This window comes from Pinus tabuliformis, chromosome 5_1 (genome assembly GCF_031772625.1).
Source record: "Pinus tabuliformis cultivar Carrire ecotype Pingquan chromosome 5_1, CPIR1, whole genome shotgun sequence".
NCBI lineage: Eukaryota > Viridiplantae > Streptophyta > Pinopsida > Pinales > Pinaceae > Pinus > Pinus tabuliformis.
The window spans coordinates 468,357,806-468,382,853 of NC_142305.1; the positions used below are offsets into that span (position 1 = coordinate 468,357,806).

The 25,048-nt window shown below is 32.8% G+C and overlaps 1 protein-coding gene across 1 annotated transcript in view; it reads left to right on the forward strand.

Annotated features, from left to right (window-relative positions):
- Positions 1-1,460: 1,460 nt before the first annotated feature.
- LOC149165528 (steroid (22S)-hydroxylase-like) overlaps positions 1,461-25,048 on the forward strand; it is a 42,724-nt gene continuing 19,136 nt past the window's right edge. The window contains exons 1-3 of the mRNA XM_089429846.1: positions 1,461-1,639; positions 6,015-6,252; positions 6,400-6,549. Of these exons, the coding sequence (XP_089285972.1) occupies positions 1,461-1,639; positions 6,015-6,252; positions 6,400-6,549 (567 nt within the window). The remainder of the gene's footprint in view (positions 1,640-6,014; positions 6,253-6,399; positions 6,550-25,048) is intronic.

Sequence of the window (25,048 nt, forward strand, 5' to 3'; positions counted from 1 at the left end):
AACAAATAAAATAAAACTAAAACTTCCCATCCTATAATGAAATATTTAATATTTAAATATAATTGTTTAAACCTAATTTTAAAATGTATTTCTTTTGATAAAAATGTCAACGATATATGTTAGAGAATATAATTAGATATTTTAATTTAAAAATATATAAAAATAAATAAAAAAAATTAATATCTAATTTTCATTAAATATATTATTAATTGCCTGTAAATATAATTACAACCTTTTTAATAACATCCTTATTATAGAAACAAATAAAATTAAATTAAAACTTTTCGTCCTATAATGAAATATTTAATATTTAAATATAATTCATTAAAACTAATTTTAAAATGTATTTATTTTGATAAATTAATGTCATCAATTTAAAAATATATGAAGAATGAAAACAACTCAATATCTAATTTTTATTAAATATAATATTAATGGCTAGTAAATAAAATTACAACATTTTTCATAACATTTTCCTTATAGAAATAAATATAATAAAATAAAAACTTCCCATCCTATGATGAAATATTTAATATTTAAATATAATTATTTAAAAATATATTTATTTTAATAAAAAAATGTCAACGACATATGCCGTGCCGTGAATATAATTAGAAATTTTAATTAAAACCTCTTTAATTAAATAATCCTCTAGTCATGTTCACTCAATGGATATCAATATTTAATAAAGCTAACTCTGAGGCGCTGAATTAAAAAACCTGAAACTGCTTTGTAATTTATTTCAATTCGGGTAAAGGAATTAAACCTCTTTAGTTAAATAACCCTCCAGTCATGTCATGTTCACTCATGATATCGCTATTTAATAAAGCTAACTCTGATGCGCTGAATTAACAAACTTGAAACTACTTTGTAATTTATTTCAATTCGGCTAAAGGAATTGCAAACATGATTGAGTAACTTTTTAAAATCAATTTAATTTTTATTAAATATTCCAAAATGGATAATTATCAATATTTCACAGTAAATTTTGTACTAATTTTCAAAGATAAAATCCCTGAAGTTGACATTCGAACAATATTATAAAGAGAAATATAATAAAACAAAATAAGAACTTCCCATAGTCCAAAAATTTCATTATTTAAATATAATTTATAATTTTTTTTATTAAAATATCAACAATAAAAAATAATTCAATTCAGTATTGTATTTTAACTATATATCCGCCAAAAAAAAATTATATTTTAACTAAATATCTGCGAGTTGTGTTCATTGCTTACGTGTTTTAATTATAACCTGTTTCATATGATACCCCTGAAGTGATGTTCGCTGCATAGACATTAATATATAATGGACCAACACTCCCGCCCCGGATTTAAAATTTGGAAACTACTTTATTATTTATTTCGATACAATTAAATCAATTTGCAAACATAATTGGGGGATCAGCGCCAATACCCCAACGACTTTCTCTCCCTTAGCTTCCAAATCCTGCAACTTCAATGGAGAGCAGTATGATGATATGGATGTTAGTAGCAGGGGCACTGGCAGTGTGGCATTTCGTTCTACGACCAAAGTGGAGCCCCAACCTGCCGCCTGGAACAATGGGATGGCCCCTTCTGGGAGAATTTCTCTCATTTTATCTTCGACCCGACGGATTTATAGCGAAGCGCCGTGAAAAGTAACAATCGTTTCCTATCATTCTAATTAAACATTCCATTGCAGTTGAGATTTTATAGAAGGCTAGAATAGTATAGATTGGTAATAAATGCATGACATTATTTCAACTGTGGAAATAGAAGGCTAGAGTAGTATACATTGATTGATAATAAATGCATGAGATTATTTCAAGAGTGGAAATCTGTATTTAGGGTTCTACTCTACAGCCCTGGAGTAGCAGTAGGAGGTATCTTTGATAGTTTGTGTCCAAGGGAAGGATGTGAAGCGCATGTTGAAGACGCGTACATCGAGGTTTAAGAAGGCGCTGTTTGAGAATTCTAGTTTAGTTTTTGCAATGAAATTTTGAGATATAGTTGTGTAAGAGATTAGGATGATTAGTTATTTAAAATGTATTTTTGATTAGAATTTTAAAAAATAGATTATTTAGATGAGAAAATAGTTATACAAATTTTAAAATTTACAATAATTAATAAAACATCTCTAAATTCAGAATAATGAGAATATTTTTCTACCTTTACCAAAAGCATTATGCTATATCATTTAAATCTATTGTTTGAATTAGTTATAAATATATAGTAGCACAACCAAATGTGATTAATATACATATGTAGCTGTAAATGAAGCAGATTCATAAACACATTAACAATTATTAAGTATTATTAAGTATAAAGTATTATTAAGTATAAAGTAGAGATTTATAATAATAAGTAAAAGTATAAAGTAGAAATTTATAATAATAAGTATAAGGTTTATAATATAAGGTTTAATATAAGAGTTTATAATAGACCACACTGTTAAATCCTATATTATAGAACTTATATTTATTATTAAGGTTTAGAAATTTTTTTTATAGTTAATAATTATTAGTGTAGTTGTGGATGTGTTTGATATGACAGAATTGACTTATGCAATTGTCCTAGTAACTATATTATTATATAGTATTTTATTTAGTATATCTCCATAGATCCAATTAAAATTATTTTTTATAATTCCAAATAGTATTATTGTAATATACATTTTGGATAAGATTTTTATCTATTTATTAATAACTATGGTAAGGTATTATTCACAAATCTCAATATCATCAAATACACAATTTCAAAATAGAGATTTCATAACATGGAAAAATGTTTATTTCCAACAATTATTAAGTTATATGAAATCTCACATAAGTGAGAAAGATAAGAGTTCCATTTTTATTGTATTGTTTTATTGTATAACTTAACATTTAGGGTAAATTATTGGAAAAGATTAAAAGAAAAAAAAACATATAATCACTATAATAATCATAGTGTCCATAAAACTATGAGTACCTTGACCATCCTTGTCTTTATGATGCTAAACTTGATGAAATCATCTTATAAATCATATATATTTGTCCCATCTTTATATTGGTCCTCCACTTCATATGATTTTTGACCCTAATGTTTGGATATAGATGCTATTAATGATGATAATAAAGTTTCATTCTTAGATCTTTGTAAAAAAAAAGCATGCTTTTCAATATCGTGATTTGGGTCATAGTGAATGTTTGGATATAGATGCTATTAATGATGATAATAAAGTTTCATTCTTAGATCTTTGTAAAAAAAAGCATGCTTTTCAATATCGTGATTTGGGTCATAGTGACATTTGCAAGTTTATGTCGACTTGATTCTTTTGAGGGAGAAAGTGTTCCTCATCTTCTTTGATGATATTCTTACTAATAATAATTCACTTTTTCAGTGATTACAAATGAAAATTTTATAAGTTATTGTTATTATATTTATGGGTTTTCTCCTTAACATTATGATATTTATCCTCTTAAAATATAGAATAGACCATTATTGATGATGAAGATATTATTTGTGACTTATTTAGCTTTCCTCAGAGCGTCCTTTGAAGGTTTACCATTCAGACCCTTTAAAAGATATTGACGATGAAGATATTATTTGTGACTTATTTAACTTTCCTCATACGGTCCTTTGAAGGTTTATCATTCAGACCCTTTAAAAGATTGGACATAGGATTTTAAAAATTTTGTAATATTTTAAAATAAAAAATGGAATAAAAGATTTAAAATAATGTATAACAGTTTTAAGTGGGTTTATATTTTCAAGAAATTGTTAAACTAATTTAATGAATTAAATTAGTATTAACTAATTATAATCTTAAATTTCTTAATTGTCTCAACAAATGGAAATCAAAATATGATCTCTATTATAAAGTGATAGATATTTTTGAAATTAAAAAAAAAAATTGACAAATAAATATTGAAGATATGTATTTATGTTTTTTTTTTTTTTTTTGTAATGTTTGTTAGAAGTGTCAATGGAAAATTAAGAAAATTATATAATTAAATAGTTGAATCATACATAGTAATCTAGTTTTCAAATTTTTAATGCAAGGATTCAAAATCAATGTATGTTATTAATTATTAATTAAAATTAACCATTGTGGCAATAAATCTGCGCAACAATTCCACTGCCCTAAAACAATTGTCTGCACTCAAACAAATGATATAAGAAATTATAAGTAGTATTTAAACAAAGCATAACTTCTATTAATTTCGTATAATAATTTAGTTAAATGAATATATGATTGAATAGTTTAACCAGTATTACATTAAATGAAAAGAATTTTATTAAAACTTTATAGATTCTATGTATTCTGAAAAGATAAAGAGCCATAACCAATTCGACCAAGCAGCAATATTTTATGAAAATTATTATTTAATTAATTGAAAATGTGCTACCTTTTAAAAGGTAAAGTATGGTTGTTGCCAAAGACTTATTTCTTGAATCAAATATAGTTATTGCAATAAAATTTCAATAAGAAAATGTAAACAATGCTGGTAAACCAGAACAATTATTTTAAGCCAAAAGCAAATCACAATGAACATTATATTTAAAATTCAAATGATGTAGTAGTTGGAACTCTATAGCAAACCAGAATAGAATAATTATTTTAAGCCAAAAGCAAATCACAAATGAACATTACATTTAAAATTCAAATGATGCAATAGTTGGAACTCTATAGCAAACCAGAATAGTTGTGTTAGGGCAAAAGAAAGTCATAACGGATGTTACAATTAAAATCAAATGAAACAGTAGTTTGGAATAATTGTAGATAGGAAAAAATTGTTTATTTATTTTTTTATTTTTCCTAATAAAAAAAGTAAATATTTTAGTAAATTTTCATTTGGTCAATTTATAAGGAAAATTTGCAAAGACCATACTAAATTATAAATAATGTTTCTTTTAAGATTAGAGTATGTTATTTGTTTCTCTATCTATTACAGTGAAAATGTGCAAACTAATCAAACAATTGGCAGTGAATCCTGTTATTAAAGATTCCTTTAGTCATTTAGCCCGTTAATTTAGAGATAGATTGTTGAACACTGGGATCAATTCTAGTAAAACAAAATAGAAAGATTAGGTTAATATTTTCGTAGTTAGCTTACTCATGAATAACACAACCCTAAAACTGCTTTCCACGAAAGCAGTTTTAGTGGGAAAAATTTCCTTGAACATTTCATTTCATTGATTAATTGATGGATAAATCGTGAAAAGCGTTTGGAAACAGAGAAATAGTTTATAATGTCCAAAGAACAAAGATGTACCTTGAAATTAAAGGAATCTTGGTTAAATGCATCGTGAGTCCCGACAATAACAAAGAACCTGAAGCAAAAATAACGTAGGGAAGCAGTATGCGTTAAGGAATTTTGAGTAGAAACATTACCCAGCACAGTTGATCGTGAGTAGGGACAATCTCATATTAAGGTAGTTGTAGTAGACCGTGAATCCAAACAATCCCACAGAGGAATGCAGTTGAAGGTAGTTGTAGCAGACCGTGAATCCAAACAATCCCACAGAGGAATGCAGTTGAAGGTAGTTGTAGCAGACCGTGAATCCAAACAATCCCACAGAGGAAAGCAACTGCAGCAAAAATGAGTTAAAGAGCACGGGGCATTAATGGCGTAGAACGAGCGAGCAGCATGGATTGCTCAATACCACGGACGGGAAATTGAAATGGTTGATTGAAACGGACGGACGGGGAGAATGTCTGTAAATATGACTTCCTTGCAACTATTTGGGACGATCCAACCTGCAAATGAACCTCAAACTGCTTATCAAAACGCTGGTTGTGTTTAAATGCTGTGTAGCTATACGCAGATGTTTTGTCTATAATCTTTAGCGAGTTCGTTCAATGTATCGAGTATCGATTTATCCTTGTCTATTTCGAAAGTTTCTTGAAAATGTCATTGGGAAATATTCTTTATATTCTAAAAATGGGATGATAGGAAACTTAAATTTTATCAAATTATATGAATCCCTTTTACACTAACTAAATAACAGGATAATTGGATTTCTATTAACTACTCACGTTTTATGCAGGTATGGAAATTTGTTCAAAACTTGTCTATTGGGAGATCCCACCATAATTTCCACTGATCCGCATGTCAACAATTTTATTCTGGAGAACGATGGTCGGCTTTTTGTTCAACATACACCGGCCTCCGTGGAAGTGTTACTTGGAGTAACGGAATTCAAAAGAGATGGAGCTGAGCACAAGAAATTGCGAGGAGCTGCCACGCGCGTGTCTGCTATTGCGAGGAGCCGGCTTCTGTCAGAAGTACAAAATACCATAACCTCCACTCTCTCAGGATGGCGAGGGAGAAATGTGAATGTCAGGCATGAAGCTGAAGAGGTAGTCATTTGGCTTTGATCTTCAACCAATATTATAAGATTTTGGAGGTTAATTGGTTTGATTTGGATGCAGATGATATTCTCACTTATCGCCAACAACCTGTTAAGTCTTAAACCGGGCACAGAACTGGAAAAGATGAAACACAATTACTATATTATGAGTAAGGGAGTTCTCAGCTTACCGTTGAACGTCCCTGGCACAACTTTCTACAAAAGCTTGCAGGTAATAATAAACATATTTCCACAAAATGTTAGTGCTAATAATAAATACACATCGTTCGTACTTGATTACATCTTGATAATCAATATTGATGTATTTATTTATTTATTTTTTAAGAGGGGAAGCACGGGACTCTGGCCCCTCTGGACTTGAGTACACATCACTTTCGAACACTTTCGAACAATTTTGACGATCTATTTCATTCCAAGCTTTCGGTTTATCTACTAAATAATTGTATTAAGTTTATATGAACTTTATATGGTAGTCTTAATTATTGGTACCTTGGGTCAGCGATCATTTAATTGGATTAATGGGATAAAAAACGTTGCTTCTGCCATTAAAGAGAGAGTTTTACATATTCAGGATTCTTTAGAAAATAGGACCCAGACAAGAGTAAGTCTGTGCAAGTATTTTCTATAAGTGTTTGTCTCATGACAAAACCTATTGTGTTTTCAAATAATTAATCGAAAGAGCTCAGAGATACATCACCCATAGTAGCAAAAAAAGAAATCATAAACATGGGAAATGAGTAAAAAACCTTTTACTTCAATGCAAAAATGGAAACAAAAAAACTAGAGATAGAGGAGGGAACTAGATCTCGAAAAAAACTTTCTTACCACTAGAAAAGAGTTCAAATAACTTAAATTTGGGGCAAGGGAGAGGCAGAGAGTGGAAAGAGAATGTGCCTCACAATTTTGTTCCCCGTAGATATGGGTGAAGGAGATTATGGGGATGAGGGGCACTAGATTCCTAATCCACACCATCGAGTTGTAGAGATGAGGGACATCAAGAAACAAGATTCCTTTCATAGAGTTAATAGTAGATAAGGAGTTGCAAATGATTAATATTTTATGAATGCCAACCCATCAAGCACATTGCATGCGCCCAAAAGAGCTAATAGCTCAACCCTACAGTTGTATCTTCTACCACCATACCATGAAAAATGGAAGTCAACATCTTAGTAGTAATGAAGAACAACCCCACATCCATAGTCACCACTTCTAGAAGCCCCATAAAGGAAACATATTAGATAAATGCCCTCCACATTAGAATAAGAACTAGATAGACCACGGATTTTTGGTTGCTAAGATCCAATCCCTTGGAAGAATGACATTATATGTATAGCAACCCATTTGATGTCCTCAACTTTTCCTTCGAAAATAAGGGCATTACAGGCCCTCCACATGCCCCATAGAACATATAGAGGGACAGTTTTGTAGGCCTATATTCTGCACTTCCAAAGGAGGATGCAATCATGGATGGAGCATCCATTACTAACAACAGGGTTTCCCAAAAGAATTTATGGCTTCAATGAGATTTCGGAGGCAAAAAAACAACACAGGAATATGTGAGAGTCATTCGTCAAATCCAACCTACAAAGAGGGCTTCATCTGGGGCCAGAAAAGCCTCTCTTTAGGAGATTGTTCGACATGAGGATTCTATTATGGATGACAAGCCAATAGAAGCATTTGAGCTTGAAGGGATCATCCCATTTCCAAATGAGCAACGTGCATTCCGTCAATGGGAGGGGAAAAGAGGTCAAAGTGATGTGGTCGTAGGCCTACCTGATACATATTCTACCATTACACATTTACCTCCCACCACACTAGCTTATCGAGACTGAGAGATAAGTGGACACTGACCATGCATAGACTACTATAGTAGCATTCCCACATCGCTGTCATGTCCTCCTGTAAACCAATCTTCCATGCATGTGGCCAATTTGAGCAATACACGAAGGGCTATATCTCTCCCATAGGTCGGCAAGGGTGTTCATCCCCATATAGGAAAGAGTGTTCATTATCTATATTGGAACGGAGTGGCATCACTAAAACCCTTAATGGTGTCTAAACCAATGTGGATCCCCTTTCCATTTTGAACCACCAATCGAAGGTTACTTCTTAGCCACAAAATGGCAACTCTAAGATTGCCCCAAATCTTGGAATGTCGACTAGTTGAAGATGCTCCCTCAACAATCCATTACTCGAGTCTGCATTGAAGTGAGTATATATCTTTCAATATGCTCTACCACAACCCTTTCTCACAAAATAACCTCCAAAAATTTGCTGCCAAAAGGGCTAGGTTAAAGCCCCATGTGTCAATAATTTTCTAGCCTCGACATGCAATCGACCTGGAAATGCACTTTAATCCAATTAGATTGATCTTCTTTTCTGCACCAGAACTAGACCAAGGAAACTTAGCCACCATTGAGTTTATCTTGTTAATTACAGATTGGGGAAAATGAAAGAGATGTATCGAGTAGATTGGGATGCTAATTAAGATAGAATTCATCACAATGACTATACCAGCTAATGTCAGCCATCTTTGGTCCTAGCAAGATAGTTTTTTTTTTTTATTTAGAAAGAAGCCTTTCCCAATCATTCAATAACTACATGTTGGGATTTAGAAAACATATCAATTATTTAGAACCATACGTCATAGAGAAAAATTTTATTCCAAACAGGGCCACTATTTCAAGTACTTGTGGTTCATCCACGACCACAACTACCACTTCAGTTTTGTCTTTTTTTATGTAGATCCCACACGATTTACTGAAATCCATGAAGATCCTATGAAAATTCACCCACTGAGAGATTTTTGTTTCACTAACACACAATATGTCATTAACAGACATTAGATGAGATATTTTTCATGCTCTAGAGAGTTTGCATCGAGATATCAATGTTTCCTCACAACTCGCCTTGACTCTTGTGCTGAAGGCATCCATGATCAAAATGAAAAGAAGGGGAGATAGTGCATATCCTTGGGGAGCCCCCTATAAATTTTGAGGAAATGATTTGGCACCCCGTTGATGAGAGAAACCATAGACGTTGATGTTAGGAAAGCTATTATCCACTTCAGGTGCGTCTGCAAAAAACCAATTTTATACAAGATAATTGAGAGAAGCTACCGATCCACAGTCATACGTCGTGTGGAGGACAATTTTCATCAAACGTGCTTTCACATCTCTTCTTTTGACTAAGTGGATGCATTCTTGCATGATTTCTATTGTGTCTTCAATCCTTCTATTAGACAAAATTATCCAATTTAATAACATCACTATAATTATATTTCAAATTTTAGAATATTCTTGAAATTTAATGGATCTAGAAAAATTAAAGATTGAATTTTATAAAATTTTAAGAAGATTCTTAAATTTGATAATAATATTAATTTTATTTAATATTTAATTTAGATTGCATAATGTTTTGCAACCATATCACAAAATATAAGAATAAATAGATCAACGACCTTAGAATTAGCCTCTTCGAGGGGGAAACCGCCTTTACATTACACAAATGAACAATTCTTGGATGATACAAATGACAAGGCCTCATTTCTATATATAGGAGTGTAAGGGTTGACAATATAATCAAGGCATACATAACAATAATATTGTAAGGGCATAACAATAACAATAGTGGGCTCCTATGGGGCACAATAATAACAATATGGGGACTACATGGGAACAACAATATAATAAGGGGGTTGCACTAATAACAATAAGGGGTTGTGCTAATAGCATAAGGGCTTAACATGCCCCTCTACTTAAAAGAGTGGTGTCCTCAACACTTGAGTATTTCTCGATCCTTCTGTATAAAATTCTCATCCTCCCATGCGGAATTTTTAGTGGGTAAGTTCTTCCACTTGATGAGATACTCTGGAATTGATCGATTTCATAAATGTTGGGTTCTTGTTTCCATGACTGCTTCAGGTTCCAATATGATTTTTCCTTCCTCATCAAATTCTACAAATATTGTTTGAACTGTGATCTTGTCACCTATAACCTTCTTTAAGCATGAAACATGGAAAACTAGGTGCAGTCACGAAGATGGAGGAAGCTCCAATTTGTAGGCCAGAGTACCCATCTTTTGCAACACCTTGTAAGGACCATAGTATGTTCATGATAATTTACTATCCTTCTTATTTTGCATGAGGGAAATTTTTTTGTATGGTTCTAGCCATAAAAATACTAAGTCGCCTACATCAAATCCTCTTTCACTTCGACGTTGATCTTCCTGTCGTTTCATTTGATTATGCACCAAAGTGAGGCTATCCTTTAAGAGTTGGAAAACTTGTTATTTATGCTTGATGTGATCTTCCACTGCTTGAACCTTAGAATTTTCTCTTAAAAATGATGTGATAATTCCTTCCAATGCATCATAAGATATGGTCAGATTCATTTCTTCTTTATGTGGGGTTGGTTCCTAGTGTATATCCTCTCTTTTTTAACATTTCTTGTTCCTTTTCTTCCTCCTCTTCCCAATATATGTAAATTAATCTCTTCTCACCACACTTATGGCATTTAGTGTATTTTCTATCACAAATGTAACAAATCCCTTTTGCTCTTTTTTCTTCCAATTGTTGTGGTGTCAACCTTGAAGGTTGTGGAAGGCTAGGAGCAACAACACTTTCATATTTATAGTTATGGGTGGTAGGCTTCCTTGTTGCCATAATTTTTCTTTCAATTTTCCTTTCCAACGTGAATGTCTTCTCCAATGAATAAGGTTCCAAAAGGTGAACCTCATGTTGGATGTTATCCTTTAAATTCCCTATGAATACATCAATCCTATGCTCCTCTAGAATATCATTTACCCTTACATTAAATTTTTGAAAGTGCTCAATGTTCTCTACCATTGAACCCTTTTGTTTGATATTTATCAATTGGATAAAGAAGGTGTTTCTCCTTGTATCCTCATAATGTTCTATCATTTCCTCCATAAAAATTGAGTATGTGACAATTTGTTTATGAGAGAAAAGCCATTGATACCATACAAAGTGACTGGGTTCTAAATATAAAGTTGTAATACGTACCTTTTGAGTGTTTCTCGCATTATGGAGATCAAAAGATTGCTCCATCTATAGTTTCCATGTTATGAGATCCTTTCCATAAAAATTCCTCATTTCGATATTTGGAATATGGTGGGTCTCCTATCCAACATTATATTCTATGAAATCATGATTAACATTTCTTTTGTTCTCATCATGAGTTTCCTCTACTAGCTTTTCGCCATTAGGAAGCCTTTCTTGTAGAAATGTTGTCCAACCTTCCTTCAAACCTTTGTTGTCTTTATTCTAATAATCCATGTTGGCTTTAACTTTTTCTTCTATACCATTGATATTAGCTTCAATTCCATATATTAAACTATTTATATTAGCTTTGATCGCATTCTTGGAACCATCCATTCAATTTTTCTTACTAGGTGTTTCTATTTTCTTGATTCGAGTCATGCTTTTTCTTTCTTTTATGAGCTCCACCTTGAAATGATTGTAACTATGTAATTTCATATCTCCAAGTTATGAAATTTCATCTTGCTGTATCCCTATGAGTCCTCCTTCCAACCCCATGGGTCTGATTAAGATTGGATTCTTCAAGAAAGAGTTATGCCCAATCTCCCATGATGACTTGATTATATACTCGTTCAATAGAGTGAACTTGTACGAAGTGCCATGTGTCATTGTTTTGATATTTAGCATTAAAAATGATACCCAAGAAACAAACGTGTGTCCTTTTTCTTTCAATTTTTAATAAATTTAAATATGATACTCAGAGAGAAAGTTATGACGATTTTCGCAAGGTTACTTGTTTGAGATCGAATTCTAGAGCCTGCAAAAACAATAACTTCCTCGGATCATATCTCCTAAAATATAGCGAGACAAGATATCAAATTTGTGAACATGGTTCACAAAGATTTTAGTTGCACTAGGTTTTAATTCCATCTCATGTAGCTTCATATAAAAAAATTAATGCGAAACATCCACGATGTCCTATTTACAACAGCGAAACCCTAGAATCCAAAGTTCTAAAACCAAATGTTATGCAACCATCTCACAAAATAGAAGAAGAGATAGATCAACGACTTCACAATTAGCATCTTCTAGTGGGAAATCTCCTTTACATTACAAAAAAAATAATTCTCGGATGATACAAATTACAATACCTCATTTCCATATATAGGAGTCTAAGGGGTCACAATATAATCAAACCCTACATAACAATAATAATGTAAGAGCACAATAAGAACAATAGTGGGCTTCTATGGGGCACAATAATAACAATATGGGGACTACATGGGCACAACAATACAATAATGGGGTTGTACAAATAAAAATAAAGGGCTACACTAGTAGTATAAGGACTTAAGACATAATATCAATTTTATTTTATTTTTTAATATATATAAATATATATATATATATATATATATATATATATATATAGATATATATATATATATATATATATAGATATATATATATACTACTCACTCTCTTGGTCTGCCATGAGGGGAATTAGAAATGACTAGCTTCCTATACTTCAAAATACAATAAAATATAAGTTTAATACTAGTGATCCTACATTTAAGTATTTATCTAGAAGGATTGTCAAAATTACTACATATCATTGGCTACTTGTAACTAGCCTTTAGAAAAGAAATTTTTAATGCCAAAACTTAAACCAAGAGATCTTGGTGATTATCATTTATGATAGGATGTTATTAAGGCCAGGTCCTTTTCACTTGAGCCTACTAGTGGGCATTTTATATGTTCCACATAAGAACTAAGGTTATCTAAATTGTTGGCATTCAACACTTTTGATTTCATTAAGTCATGTGATGATCACATTATGGTCCTCATATTTTCATTTAAGCACATGTCCTAAGAACAACTTCATTTTCGAATGAAGGGTGATTGAATTATGGTCTTCATTATGCTTTCACCGACCGTGCCCAAAGTCACAGTCCCAACTATCAATTTCTAATTTAATTCCAGAGAAATAATAGTCTTGTGGTCATTGGTGTTTAAATTTTCCATTTTTTCAATTTCCTCCTAAATTTTAGGGAGAATACTAGGAAGGAAAATAGTAGTAGCATGCTTGCCTTTAGTTTGGGCATGATCCCTCCCTGAAGGGCCATCACAACTATAATGTCGATGAGAGTGCATCCTTTAGTGTGGCATGGAATTTGGGAGCATATAGGACACAAGGTTGGTAAATAGCTAATGGGTGTTAGGAATTTTGGAGGAGAGCAGAGAGAAGGCTTATAAATACCCAATGGAGGTTATGACTCGTAAAGCAGGTGACACTAAACTAGAATAGTGTTGTGAGGGAGCTTAGACACTGTGCCCAAAATAACAAGGGGATGGGATAAAATTATGGTGGAAAAGGTGATGGTTCTGATGGGGAGCTCTATGAGAGAATTAAAGAGAAAACTATCCAAAATACACCAATAGTTCTCAATGCCACCAAGAGACCTTGTACACCAAACACATAATAATTTATAATTCATTGCATTGCTAATGAAAAGTTAACTCAAAGCTCCCCACACCATTAGATGACCTAAATTCAAATATTTCCACCCTTTGCAACCTCTCCTATGAACCAGGTTTGAAGCTTCACCAAAAAGTGGTTGTTGTAGGGATCTAGGCTAAGGGAACCTAGGCCTTCATTTTCTAGAGATAGGGAAAAGCCATTATAGTAGTATAGATGTCCCACCTATGGTTAGGAATAACCCCTTGCACGCTAAAACAAATCAGGAAGGTAGTAGGTGATGAGCCTCCCAAATAGGTATGATTTTAGGCCCATCTAATCATCACTAGGAATATTTAACATTTTCTTTTCAGCTGTAATATGTTCTAAGGAGGGTTAAAATATAATTTTCATATCTTGTGTCCTCAATTCTTAAAGTGTTCAGGATATTGGGAATATCTTATGCAAATCACACAGGAGTCCAACAACTGACGATTATAGGGCTTGTGCCTTGCTAAAGGATGAAAATGACTTAGCTAGTTACTCAAGGAAATTTATCACCTCCCTATAGCTTCAAGTACACCACGGAACTATATCCAACCTTTTATAGACTTTTGAGGGAATAACACCTCTCTTCAAGGAGGTTTCCCTTCTAGAAAATTTTGTATAAATAAATGGGCCTTAGTATACTAGTAGGGACTTAAAACATTAGAGAAGAGAGTGATCAGTAGAGAAATGCTTTCTCCTTTATTATTTTAGTTTGTTATGCTTCATGTATGAGAAAATTTGTTGATTATTGAAAAAAAATATTTTGTCTCCAATTTGATTTTCTTCTAAGGGACCTAAGTCTCCTTATGTAAGGGTTCAAGCCGCCTTCTTGTACATTTAATTTCCATGCATTTAGTTTAGTCACGTTTTTCTCCAAATCTCATCTCTAGAAAAATATTGTCTTTGCAAGGTTAAGGAATATGTTTCTCTTTGAGTTTTTTTATGTATCTTTCCATGATAGATGAAAAAATATTTTCTCTCATGCACTAATGTTCTTCATTTAAATTTCAACCCATTTGTTCAGTCATTTTACTTTGATGCACAATAGTAGATTGTTAGTTGTTTATGAAACTTTATGTTATAATTTACCATGCAATTTTCTTTTAGGTAGATGGCATTTCTTCATATATATATTTATCTTTATTTATGCATTTCTCTCACTTATAACATCATCTTTCACCCATTTTGATACAATTTGGCAATATGCAAACAAGCTAAATTTTTCCTAGTTGAGCTATAGGAAACCCTAGTTTTTCCTTTTCCTTGTATGATATTATCCATTGGGTGTAACTCATTTCGGATATGATATATATACCCTCCTAAAGCCTTCCTCCACCGTCTTGACCCCTCACATTTCATTTAGACCTCATAAAATGTCTCTGATATATTTATTGTAGTTAAATAGGGCCATCGTGTAGCAGTATGTAGATTGCCTTAGAACGCCTCCATATTTGGCCCAGAAGCTTGGTTATCATTCTTTAGAACTTTATAATGTTAATTAGACCCTCGAGATGGATTTTATAAGTTCATATACCACTTTAAAAAATTACCCTATTAGTTGTAGCTTTCTTTCTGCAATTCAAGTTTGTTGTTTGTATGTGTTTTTTTAAGTGCAAGTTAATCTACCATGCAGCATAGAGTAAGATTGATTTTCCTCCGACAATATTCAAGTGATTTTATTTTATTTCTTGTAGTATAATACATTTAGTTTAGCCATTTACTTTCCACCAGTTAGCATAAATTTATCTTCTGCCAAATAGAGTAGGGTTACTTCTTGTAATTTACGTTTTTGCAATTATATTAGGGATTACCTTCTGTCATTTATTCTTTTAAAATGGAATAGGGTATTTCCCTATTGTTTCCTTTCTTGTAATTTAAAACATATCTATTTATTGTTTGTTATTTTTTTCTGCATGTCCTATAGCCTAGATAGAAAAAGTGGCATGTGTGCATTTGAACCTCTCCTAAGTTGCATCAGATCAACCAAAGTATAATATATTGCATGTTGCACATATCATGTTGATACCTCTTATTTTTGTATGAACCTTGATTTTGTAATTAAATTGAGACCCTAATTGGATTTTCAACATTCTTGTTGTAATACTAAGGACCATTTCATTTTGGCCTAGTTCCCGAGGAGGTGTCAAAGAAGGTATTATTTTATGCTATAAGTTGATTCATTTCCATTCATTTCGTGGAAACAAAAATAAAATAATGAAAACAAAAATTTCATCAACATTTGAATTTAAACACATAACAAAAAAATATTTTTTTTCATGCCTCATAGATTTATGGCTAATTAAGGAAATTTCTACCTAAAAATCTCAATTCTATAAACAACCAACCTTCACTAGAGCCTCCCACTCTGTATACAGGGGATATAAATGAATTCTTAGGTGAGAAACTAAATATTTTTGAGGAGAAAATATGACAAGAAGAACCTCCATCACCTACAAAGAATATGGCTAGAAATATAAAACCTAAAGTATTTCCTATGACGGAGACAAATGGGGAATCTAAAATGAAAAATATCAGCGCCACTGCTCTTCCAAATTTCCATGGAATGGCTTCTTAGGACCTTGACACTATCATTTTTAAATTTTTTGTAGTGGGTCAAAATATATTTATATATTAGATTAGAAGAAACGCAAATTTTTTCCTTCTACCCTCAAGGATTCAACCTTGTGTTGGTTCATGAGTTTAGAAAGAGGCGCCATCACTACATTTGCACACATCCAAAAAGAAGTCAACACCAAATATAAGTAATATTGTAGAGAAAGGGATATAAGGGAATGAATATATGGAATGGTGAAAAGACCAAATGAATCACTAGATGACTATAAAGAGATATTTTAGTTAAGCTACAAGAGGGAACGTAATTGCACTCTTCATTGAGATTCATTGAAAATAGTCTTGACTTGGGGGTTAAATAAGAACTAAAAATGACCCTAAATATGTTGACCAATGGATATATTTATGGAATCAATTATTAATAGATAAAAATAGTATAAAAGTAGTGTTCAAGAAGAATTCTAAAGCTACTAGAAAAAGTGGTAGATCTATCCAGGGTTTGGTAAGTCCCTCATCGTTTACTTCAAGCATTCTGAATGAAATAAATCTTGGAGTATTTTATATGTGAAATCTTACATACTTTTCCCTACATATGGACACATTTCATATTAATAAAAAAGAAGAGGAAGAAGAAAGGGAATTAGCAATATTTTTCCCTAGATGCATTAACAGGCACCGTAGAAATGACTGCACATTAAATGTTATAGAAATATTCTTTGTGCGCGAGGAGAACCATTCAACTAGAAAATTTCAATCTCTAATAGGTTTGAAAGTGGTGTATCAAGGAGTAGAAGGAGGCATTGATAAACTTTTCTTTGTTGATTAGGAAATGCAACAAAGCCCTAAATTTTATTAACAAGGTATGAAGTATCATTTTTCTTTTAATGCAACTTATAATGAAATATTTCAATTTTCATGCCCACCTAACACCTAACCATGGTTAACGCCCGCTCCATGGTCCTATCCTCCTCCTGAACATGTCATTTCCCCTTTTTATCCATACGAACACCAACCTCCTCAATGTAGTAATCCATAATTAAGATGGAGACCTCAGGAAGCCCAATCACTTACCTTAATTCCTCTTCTATCCAGGGGTTTGTATGTCCTTCATACTTTTGTTCAACCATTAAGAATGAAATAGGAGGTATGTTGGAAGATTTTAAAAGTGAAATATTACATATTTTTTCTCTATATATGGACACAATATATATTAAGAAAAAACAAGAGGAAGGAGAAAGGGCATTAGAAATATTTTTCCCTAGATGCACTAAGAAGCACCTTAGAAATGGTTGCCCATTAAATGTTATAGAAGTATTCTTTGTGTATTTGGAGAGCCATTCAACTCATAAATGTCCATCTCTTCTAGGATTGACTGTGGTGTATCAAGTTACATCAGGAGGCATGGATCAATTTTTCTTTGTTACCTAGAAAAGGCAATAAATCCCTAGACTATATTAGCAAGGTATGAACTACCATTTCTCTTTCAATACAAGTTATAATTCATCATTTCAATCTTGGTATCCACCTAACACTTCACCTTGGTCTATTCATACTCCATCGTCTAATCATCCTCCTCAACATGTCATTTTCCCTTTTCATCCATACCAAAACCAACCTCTTCAATGTATTTGTCCATAATTAGGATGGAGGCCTTGTGCATCCCAATCACCTACCTTAATTACTCCTCCAGATAGCATTTTGTAAGTCGTTTAGCCTCTACTTAAACCATTAAGAATGAAATACTAGGTATGTTGGAGGATTTTAAAAGTGAAATCTGACATATTTTTTTCCCTACAGATGGACACATTGAAAATTAAGAAAAACAAGTGGAATTTGAAATGGAATTAGCCATATCCTTCCTTGGATGCACGAAAATGAACCCTAGAAATTAATTCCCATTAAATGTTATAGAAATAGGGTTTGCGTGTGAGGAGAATGATTCAACTAAAAAATTTCCATCTCTTCTAGGTTTGAAAGTGTTTTATCTAGAAGCATAAGGAAGCATGGAGAAAATTTTCTTTGTTAACCAGAGATGGCCACAAACCCCTAGACTATGTTATCAAGATATGAACTGTCATTTCTCATTCAATACAAGTTATAATGCACCATTTCAATCTTATTATCCCCCTATCACCTCACCTTCACCTATGCTTACTCCATGGTCATATCCTACTCCTCAAAATGTAATTTCCTATTTTCATACCATTCACATGACCAACCTCCCCAATGAGGTAATCCATCATTAATATGGAGGCCTCAGGTATCCTAATCACCTACCTTAATTCCTCTTATTTAAACCTAGCTAACCTAGAAAAAATCCACCAAATCTACTTCAAATGCTTGCTCAACAAAATTCTAACCCCACGAGTAAGTAAACCCAACAAGTATACAATGTAGAGACATCTTATCCTACCTATATTGTAGAAATACAAGAAATCAACCTTAGGTCTGGGAAGGTACTTAGTAATTCTCATCCACCTTATCCAAGACAAAATATTAATAAGATAAGGAAGACAACACACCTCAAGACAACGCACCTCCCTGTCTTAAAAGGTTGATATATCATAAAACACACATGCCAAAAGAAGATGAATGTTTGGGAGAATTGAAAATTTTGTGTCAAAATTCCCCTCCTACAAACCATAAAGGATGTTCCTTTATAGAATAGATTCATCAAAGAGGAATTCCTTAAGAGGCCGAGAAAGAAAAGGAAATATGGCCCTACTATCGATGTCATCAGGAAATGAAATAATCTCATTCCTGGGAAGGTCATCATCCCAAATTATTTGGATCATAGTAGCCTGATAGTAGATGTGAACATTAAAAACGTTATAGTGTTTAACACACTCATTGACCTAATGGTTGCAACCAATGTCATTACCAAGAAAACTATGCTAAATCGTCATCTCTAAGAAGCCTTAAGGAAAAACACCACAATGATACAACTTGTTGATAGATCCACAATACCACTCGAGGGCATCATTGAGGATATCACAGTTTCCATTGATTCCTAGTATTACCATATTTATTTGATTATTCTCGAGAAAAAAAATTTTCAACATCTATCTTGTTACCCTAAGAAGACCTTGGCTAGCTAGTGTTGATGCCTACATCAACTGTATAGCTAGAAACATGACAATTAGAAATGGGTAGCTAAGAATAAAACTTCAACTATATCCATTTGCTCAACCCATTGTTGCGCATGATTTTTCCATGTGGGTAGAAGAGGAAGAAGAAGAACTCTTTTAGTCATCACCTTACCCCATTTGTTCATTAGCAACCACTGTTGGTAGCAAGAAATTGGATGAAGACAATTTATTTAAATATCTCTACAAAATAAGTATCCTTCTACCATGAATATTGATGACATAAAGGAAGAATATTTAGGATAGCATGACTACTCACAAGAAATATCCTGCGAAAAATTAATCATTGTTGGTTGTCAAATTAATGTGAAAATCATAGAAATTAGCCCTTCCGAAACTCTAAAAGTCATCCCTTTTCTTCAAGTTGATGAAAAGAACAATTGCTCATTATTTTAAGGTAGAATCTTGATTCTTTTGCATGGGATTACTAGGATGTCAAGGGCGTTCACCACTCTATATGTACTCGTCATTTATACTTTAAGGAATACCATAAACATGTTCGCCAACCACAAAGACAAATGAACCCTACACCAAAGGATACTGTAAAGGAGGAATTTCATAAATTATTGGATGCATGGTTTATCTATCCAATTTCAAATAGTGAGTGGGTGTCTCCTTTAGTAATTATGCCTAGGAGGAATGGAAAATAGAGAGTTTGTAGGGATTAAATAAAACGTAATAAGGTCACGAAGAAAAATTATGTTCCTTTTCCTTTTATTTACCAAGTTTTGGATGATTTTATGGGAAATAAGTTCTTTTCATTTCTGGATGGGTTCAATGAATAGAATCAATTCCAAACCAGTCTTGAACAATAATACAAGACTACTTTCACCTTACCATGGGATCCTTTTCCTATCGGGTCCTTCCATTTGGATAGTCCAATGTCCCTTCCCACTTCAAGAGGGTAGTAATGAGTATTTTATTTGACCTTGTACATGACTTAGTAGATATTTACATGGATGACTTCACACCTTATGGACATTATTTGCAAGAATCTCTCTCAAACTATAGTAGGTTTTGAAAATATGCATAGAAATGAATCTCTCCTTTGGTGTAGTGTCTTCGAACCGAAGTTGGGAAACACAACCAACAATATTGAATAATAAAAGTTAAGTTACAATAAAACAATATATGCAATAAATTTTGTCATAATTTATCTTGTGACTAGAAATTATAGTCCATGGCCCCACACCTACAATTAATTCTATCACTAACAATTTCGCAGGGGAGATTAATAATCCACCACATCAATCCACTAGATCTCAATTTAATTATACTCTTCTAATGTTACTCTACTGAATATTATTTAGCTGATGTGTTATAATGGATGATTGTTATGTAACTAGCTCACAAAATAGAATAAAATATAGATGACCGCCTTCAAAATAAGCCTCTTCTAGGGGGCAACCTCCTTTACATTACACAAATGAACAATTTTTTGATGATACAAATGAGTAAACCAACTTTCTTTATATAGGAGTCTAAGGAGTCACAATATAATCAAAGTTGACATAACAATAATAACATAAAGGCACAACAATAACAATAGTGGGTTTCTATGGGGCACACTAATAACAATATAGGGACAACATGGCACAATAATAACAATAAGGGATACTATGACAATAGTAATCGAGGAATCACTAGTATTATAGGGACCTAACATGCCCCTCCCCTTCAAAACAACATTGTCCTCAACGCTTGAGTAGTTTTGGATGCTTCTATATAAAATTCTCATCCTCCCATGTGGAATCTTTAGCGGATAAGTTCTTCCACTTGATGAGATACTCCAAAACTAATCGATTTCATAGCTTTGTCTAGAAATCTTCGGCAAAATCACATAATCAGTCTTTTGTCGACGCGTTTTGAACCAACCAGTGTGGTTCATCGTCAGGACAAGTTGAAGAACTAATCTGGCTTAGCTTGATTAAATAGAGTGTGTAGAGACTCCAACGGCTATATTGCAACAGCTAATTTTGACCTGAGGATCAAAGTCAAACCACTGATTTTATTATTAATAGAAGTTAATTGAATAATATAATAAATTTATTGTTTAAATATAATGGTCATTATATCTTCATATTTATTAAATAACCTATATTTATTATTATCCCCAAATTATTTAAATACAAATAAATAGTATTAAATTACTATTATTCTTAGAATTTAGTTACAATAGGTATTGCCGAAGATTTCTAGACAATGTTATGGATCACAGAAGTCTAAATTCCTTAACGATTTCATAACTGTCAAGTTCTTGTTTCTATGACTACTTCAGGTTCCAATATGATTTTTCCTTCCTCGTCAAGTTCTAGAAATATTGTTTGAACTGGAATCTTTTCACCTATAACCTTGTTTAAACTTGAAACATGGAAAACTAGGTGGACTCGGGAAGCTGCAGGAAGCTCCATTTTGTATGCCATATTACCAATCTTTTGCAACACCTTGTACAGACCATAATACTTTGGTGATAATTTATTATCCTTCTTAGCTTGCTTGAGGTAGATTTTTTTATATGGTTTTAGCCGTAGGAATACCCAATCACCTACATCAAAACTTATTTTGCTGCTATGTTGATCTTCCTGTTGTTTCATTTTATTCTGCGCCGACGTGAGATTATCCTTTAACAGTTGGATAACATGTTGTTGATGCTCAATATGATGTTCCACTACTTGAACCTTAGAATTTTCTCTTAAATATCATGTGAGGGATGGTGGATGATATCCACAGAGTGTCATAAATGGGGTCAGTTTTGCTATAGTACAAATGGAAGTGTTATATCACCATTCAGTCATAGGCAACCATTTGACCCATTTTGTCTCTTTATCAGATACAAAGCAACCAAGATATCCTTCCAAACATTTGTTTACTATCTCAGTTTTCCCATTAGGTTGAGGATGATAAGATGAGCTGTGAGCTAACTGTGTACTGAGACAAGAAAGTAATTCTATCCAAAAATTTCTAGTGAAAATGGGATCACTGTCGTTTACAATAATCTTTGGGTTTCCATGTAGGTTTTGAATTGTTTCCATAAATGCAGCAGAAACTATACTAGATTTAAATGGATACGATAATGCAAAAAAAGTGTGCATACTTGGTAAGTGTGTCAATTACCACCATGATGACACTCTTTCCTTCAGACTTGGGTAAACTTGTGATAAAATCCATTGAAACCTCCTCCCAACGTTGGCTTTGAAAGGATAAAGGTTGTAATAGACCTGGGGTTTTAATTGTTTCAACTTTATTTTGTTGGCAAACTAAACATTCTACCATAAACTTTTGAATATATAATTTAAGGCCATCCCAAAAAATTTCTTCTTAACCCTATGGTACATTTTTAAAATCCTGAGTGCCCTCCTAAGGGAGAAGTGTGCAATATCATAAGAATATTTTGTTTGAGTTGGGAATTATTACATAGGTAGAAGAGATATTTTTACCATAACGAATAATTTTTCTAGCTAAATGTATCAGATGTACTAGAATGTTGTTGTAAATTTTGAATGAGTGCCTACACTTCTTCGTCCTTCTTCCATTCATCCCTTGTTTCGTTTATCCAATCTTGTTTGATAATAGAAATGTCGCACAACAATTATTCCACATCCTCATCCTTTCTTGAGAGTCAATCTGCCGCAACATTTTGCTTCCCTTTCTTGTAGATGATTTCAAAGTCACAAGCCAACATCTTTGTGACCCATTTTTTCTTCTCTTCAGAGGATAATTTTTGTTCTAAAAAATATCTAAGAATATCATGATCCATTTTTACCTTGAAGTGTCTTCCCATTAGGTAGGGTCACCATATATTAAGTGCATGTAGTATTGCCAACATTTCCTTCTCATAAATAGCTTTATGTAAATACATTCCTTTTATTGGATGACTTTTGAAAGAAATGGCTCTTTCATCTTGCATTAAAACAACACCAATTCCATTTCCTGAAGCATCACATTCCACAATAAAGGTTTTTCTGAAGTCCGGCATAGCTAAGACCGTTGCTTGGCACATTGCCTCTTTAAGATGTTCAAAGGCCTATATTTCTTTTGGAGTCCATGAAAATGCATCTTTCTTCAATAATGTTGTTATAGGTGATGCTATTCTCCCATAATTCTTAACAAACTTGCGATAATACCCTGTCAACTCAAGAAATCCTCACAGATGCTTTATGGATGTGGGGATTTTCCATTCCTTAATGGCTTTAATTTTTCTAGTGTCTACATTAACACATTCATGAGATACAATATGACCTAGATATTCCACCTCATGTACTCCAAAGAAATATTTGGATCTTTTTGCATATAATTGTTTCTCCTGCAATAGTTTGAGCACCCTGTCAACATGTTGAAAATGATCCTTCCAAGTCTTGTTGTAGATTAATATGTCATCAAGAAATACTAACAAAATTTTTCTAAGAAAGGGTTTGAAAATGGAATTCATCAAACCTTGAACTGTATAAGGTGCATTGGTAAGGCCAAAAGGGATGACCAAAAATTCATAATGACCCTCATGAGTTCTAAATGTTGTTTTCGAAATGTCCTCAGTATTCATTCTCATTTGATGATATCTGAAATGAAGATCCAACTTGGTGAAGTAAATTGATCCATGCAATTCATGCAATAATTCATAAATGACAGGAATGTGAAATTTATCTTTAATAGTGAGCTCATTAAGCTCCCTATAATCTAGACACATGAGCCATGACCCATCCTTCTTGTGCACCAATATGACTGGAGCAGAGAATGAACTTTGACTAGGTTGAATTATACCAGCCTCTAGCATTTTTCTAACCATATGTTCAATTTTCTTTTGGGCATAGAGATATCTATATGACCTTATGTCTGGAGGAACACTTCCTGAAATAAAATGAATAGCATGAGCATGATCACGAATAGGTGGGAGGACTTTGCGAGCCTCAAATATCTTGGAATGGGTGTCCAAGACTTTTTGGAGATCTAGAGAAATAGATGATTTTGACGTGGGAACCTCTAGCGAAGATAATTGTGAAATTACGCCTCATTGTTCCTTCTTAAGAAGCTTTTTCATACCATTAGAGCTGATTATCTTTCCCATTTTCCTTGCAATACCCCTTATTTCAACTTATTTTCCTTCCACATAAAATTTCATGAAAAGTTCTTGAAAATTAAAAGCTATTGTACCCAAGGATTGTACCCATTGGACTCCTAGTACAACATCAACATCACACATTGGAATGGAAAGCATTGGGCTATTCAATACATATTCTACCATGGATATCTTGATATTATGGCACTTTCTACAACAATTTATGGTTCCTCCACTTGCAACCATCACTTAACACTATGGTGTTGGATATAGGAAGCAATTCAATTCCTTAGCTATCTTACAATGAATAAAATTATGGGTACTACCTAAATCAATCAACACTATTACCTTTTTCTTCTTGATATGTCCTTCTATCTTGATAGTTTGAGGAGTGGTAATTCCAGCCAATGCATTACAAGGTATGGTCAAATTCAT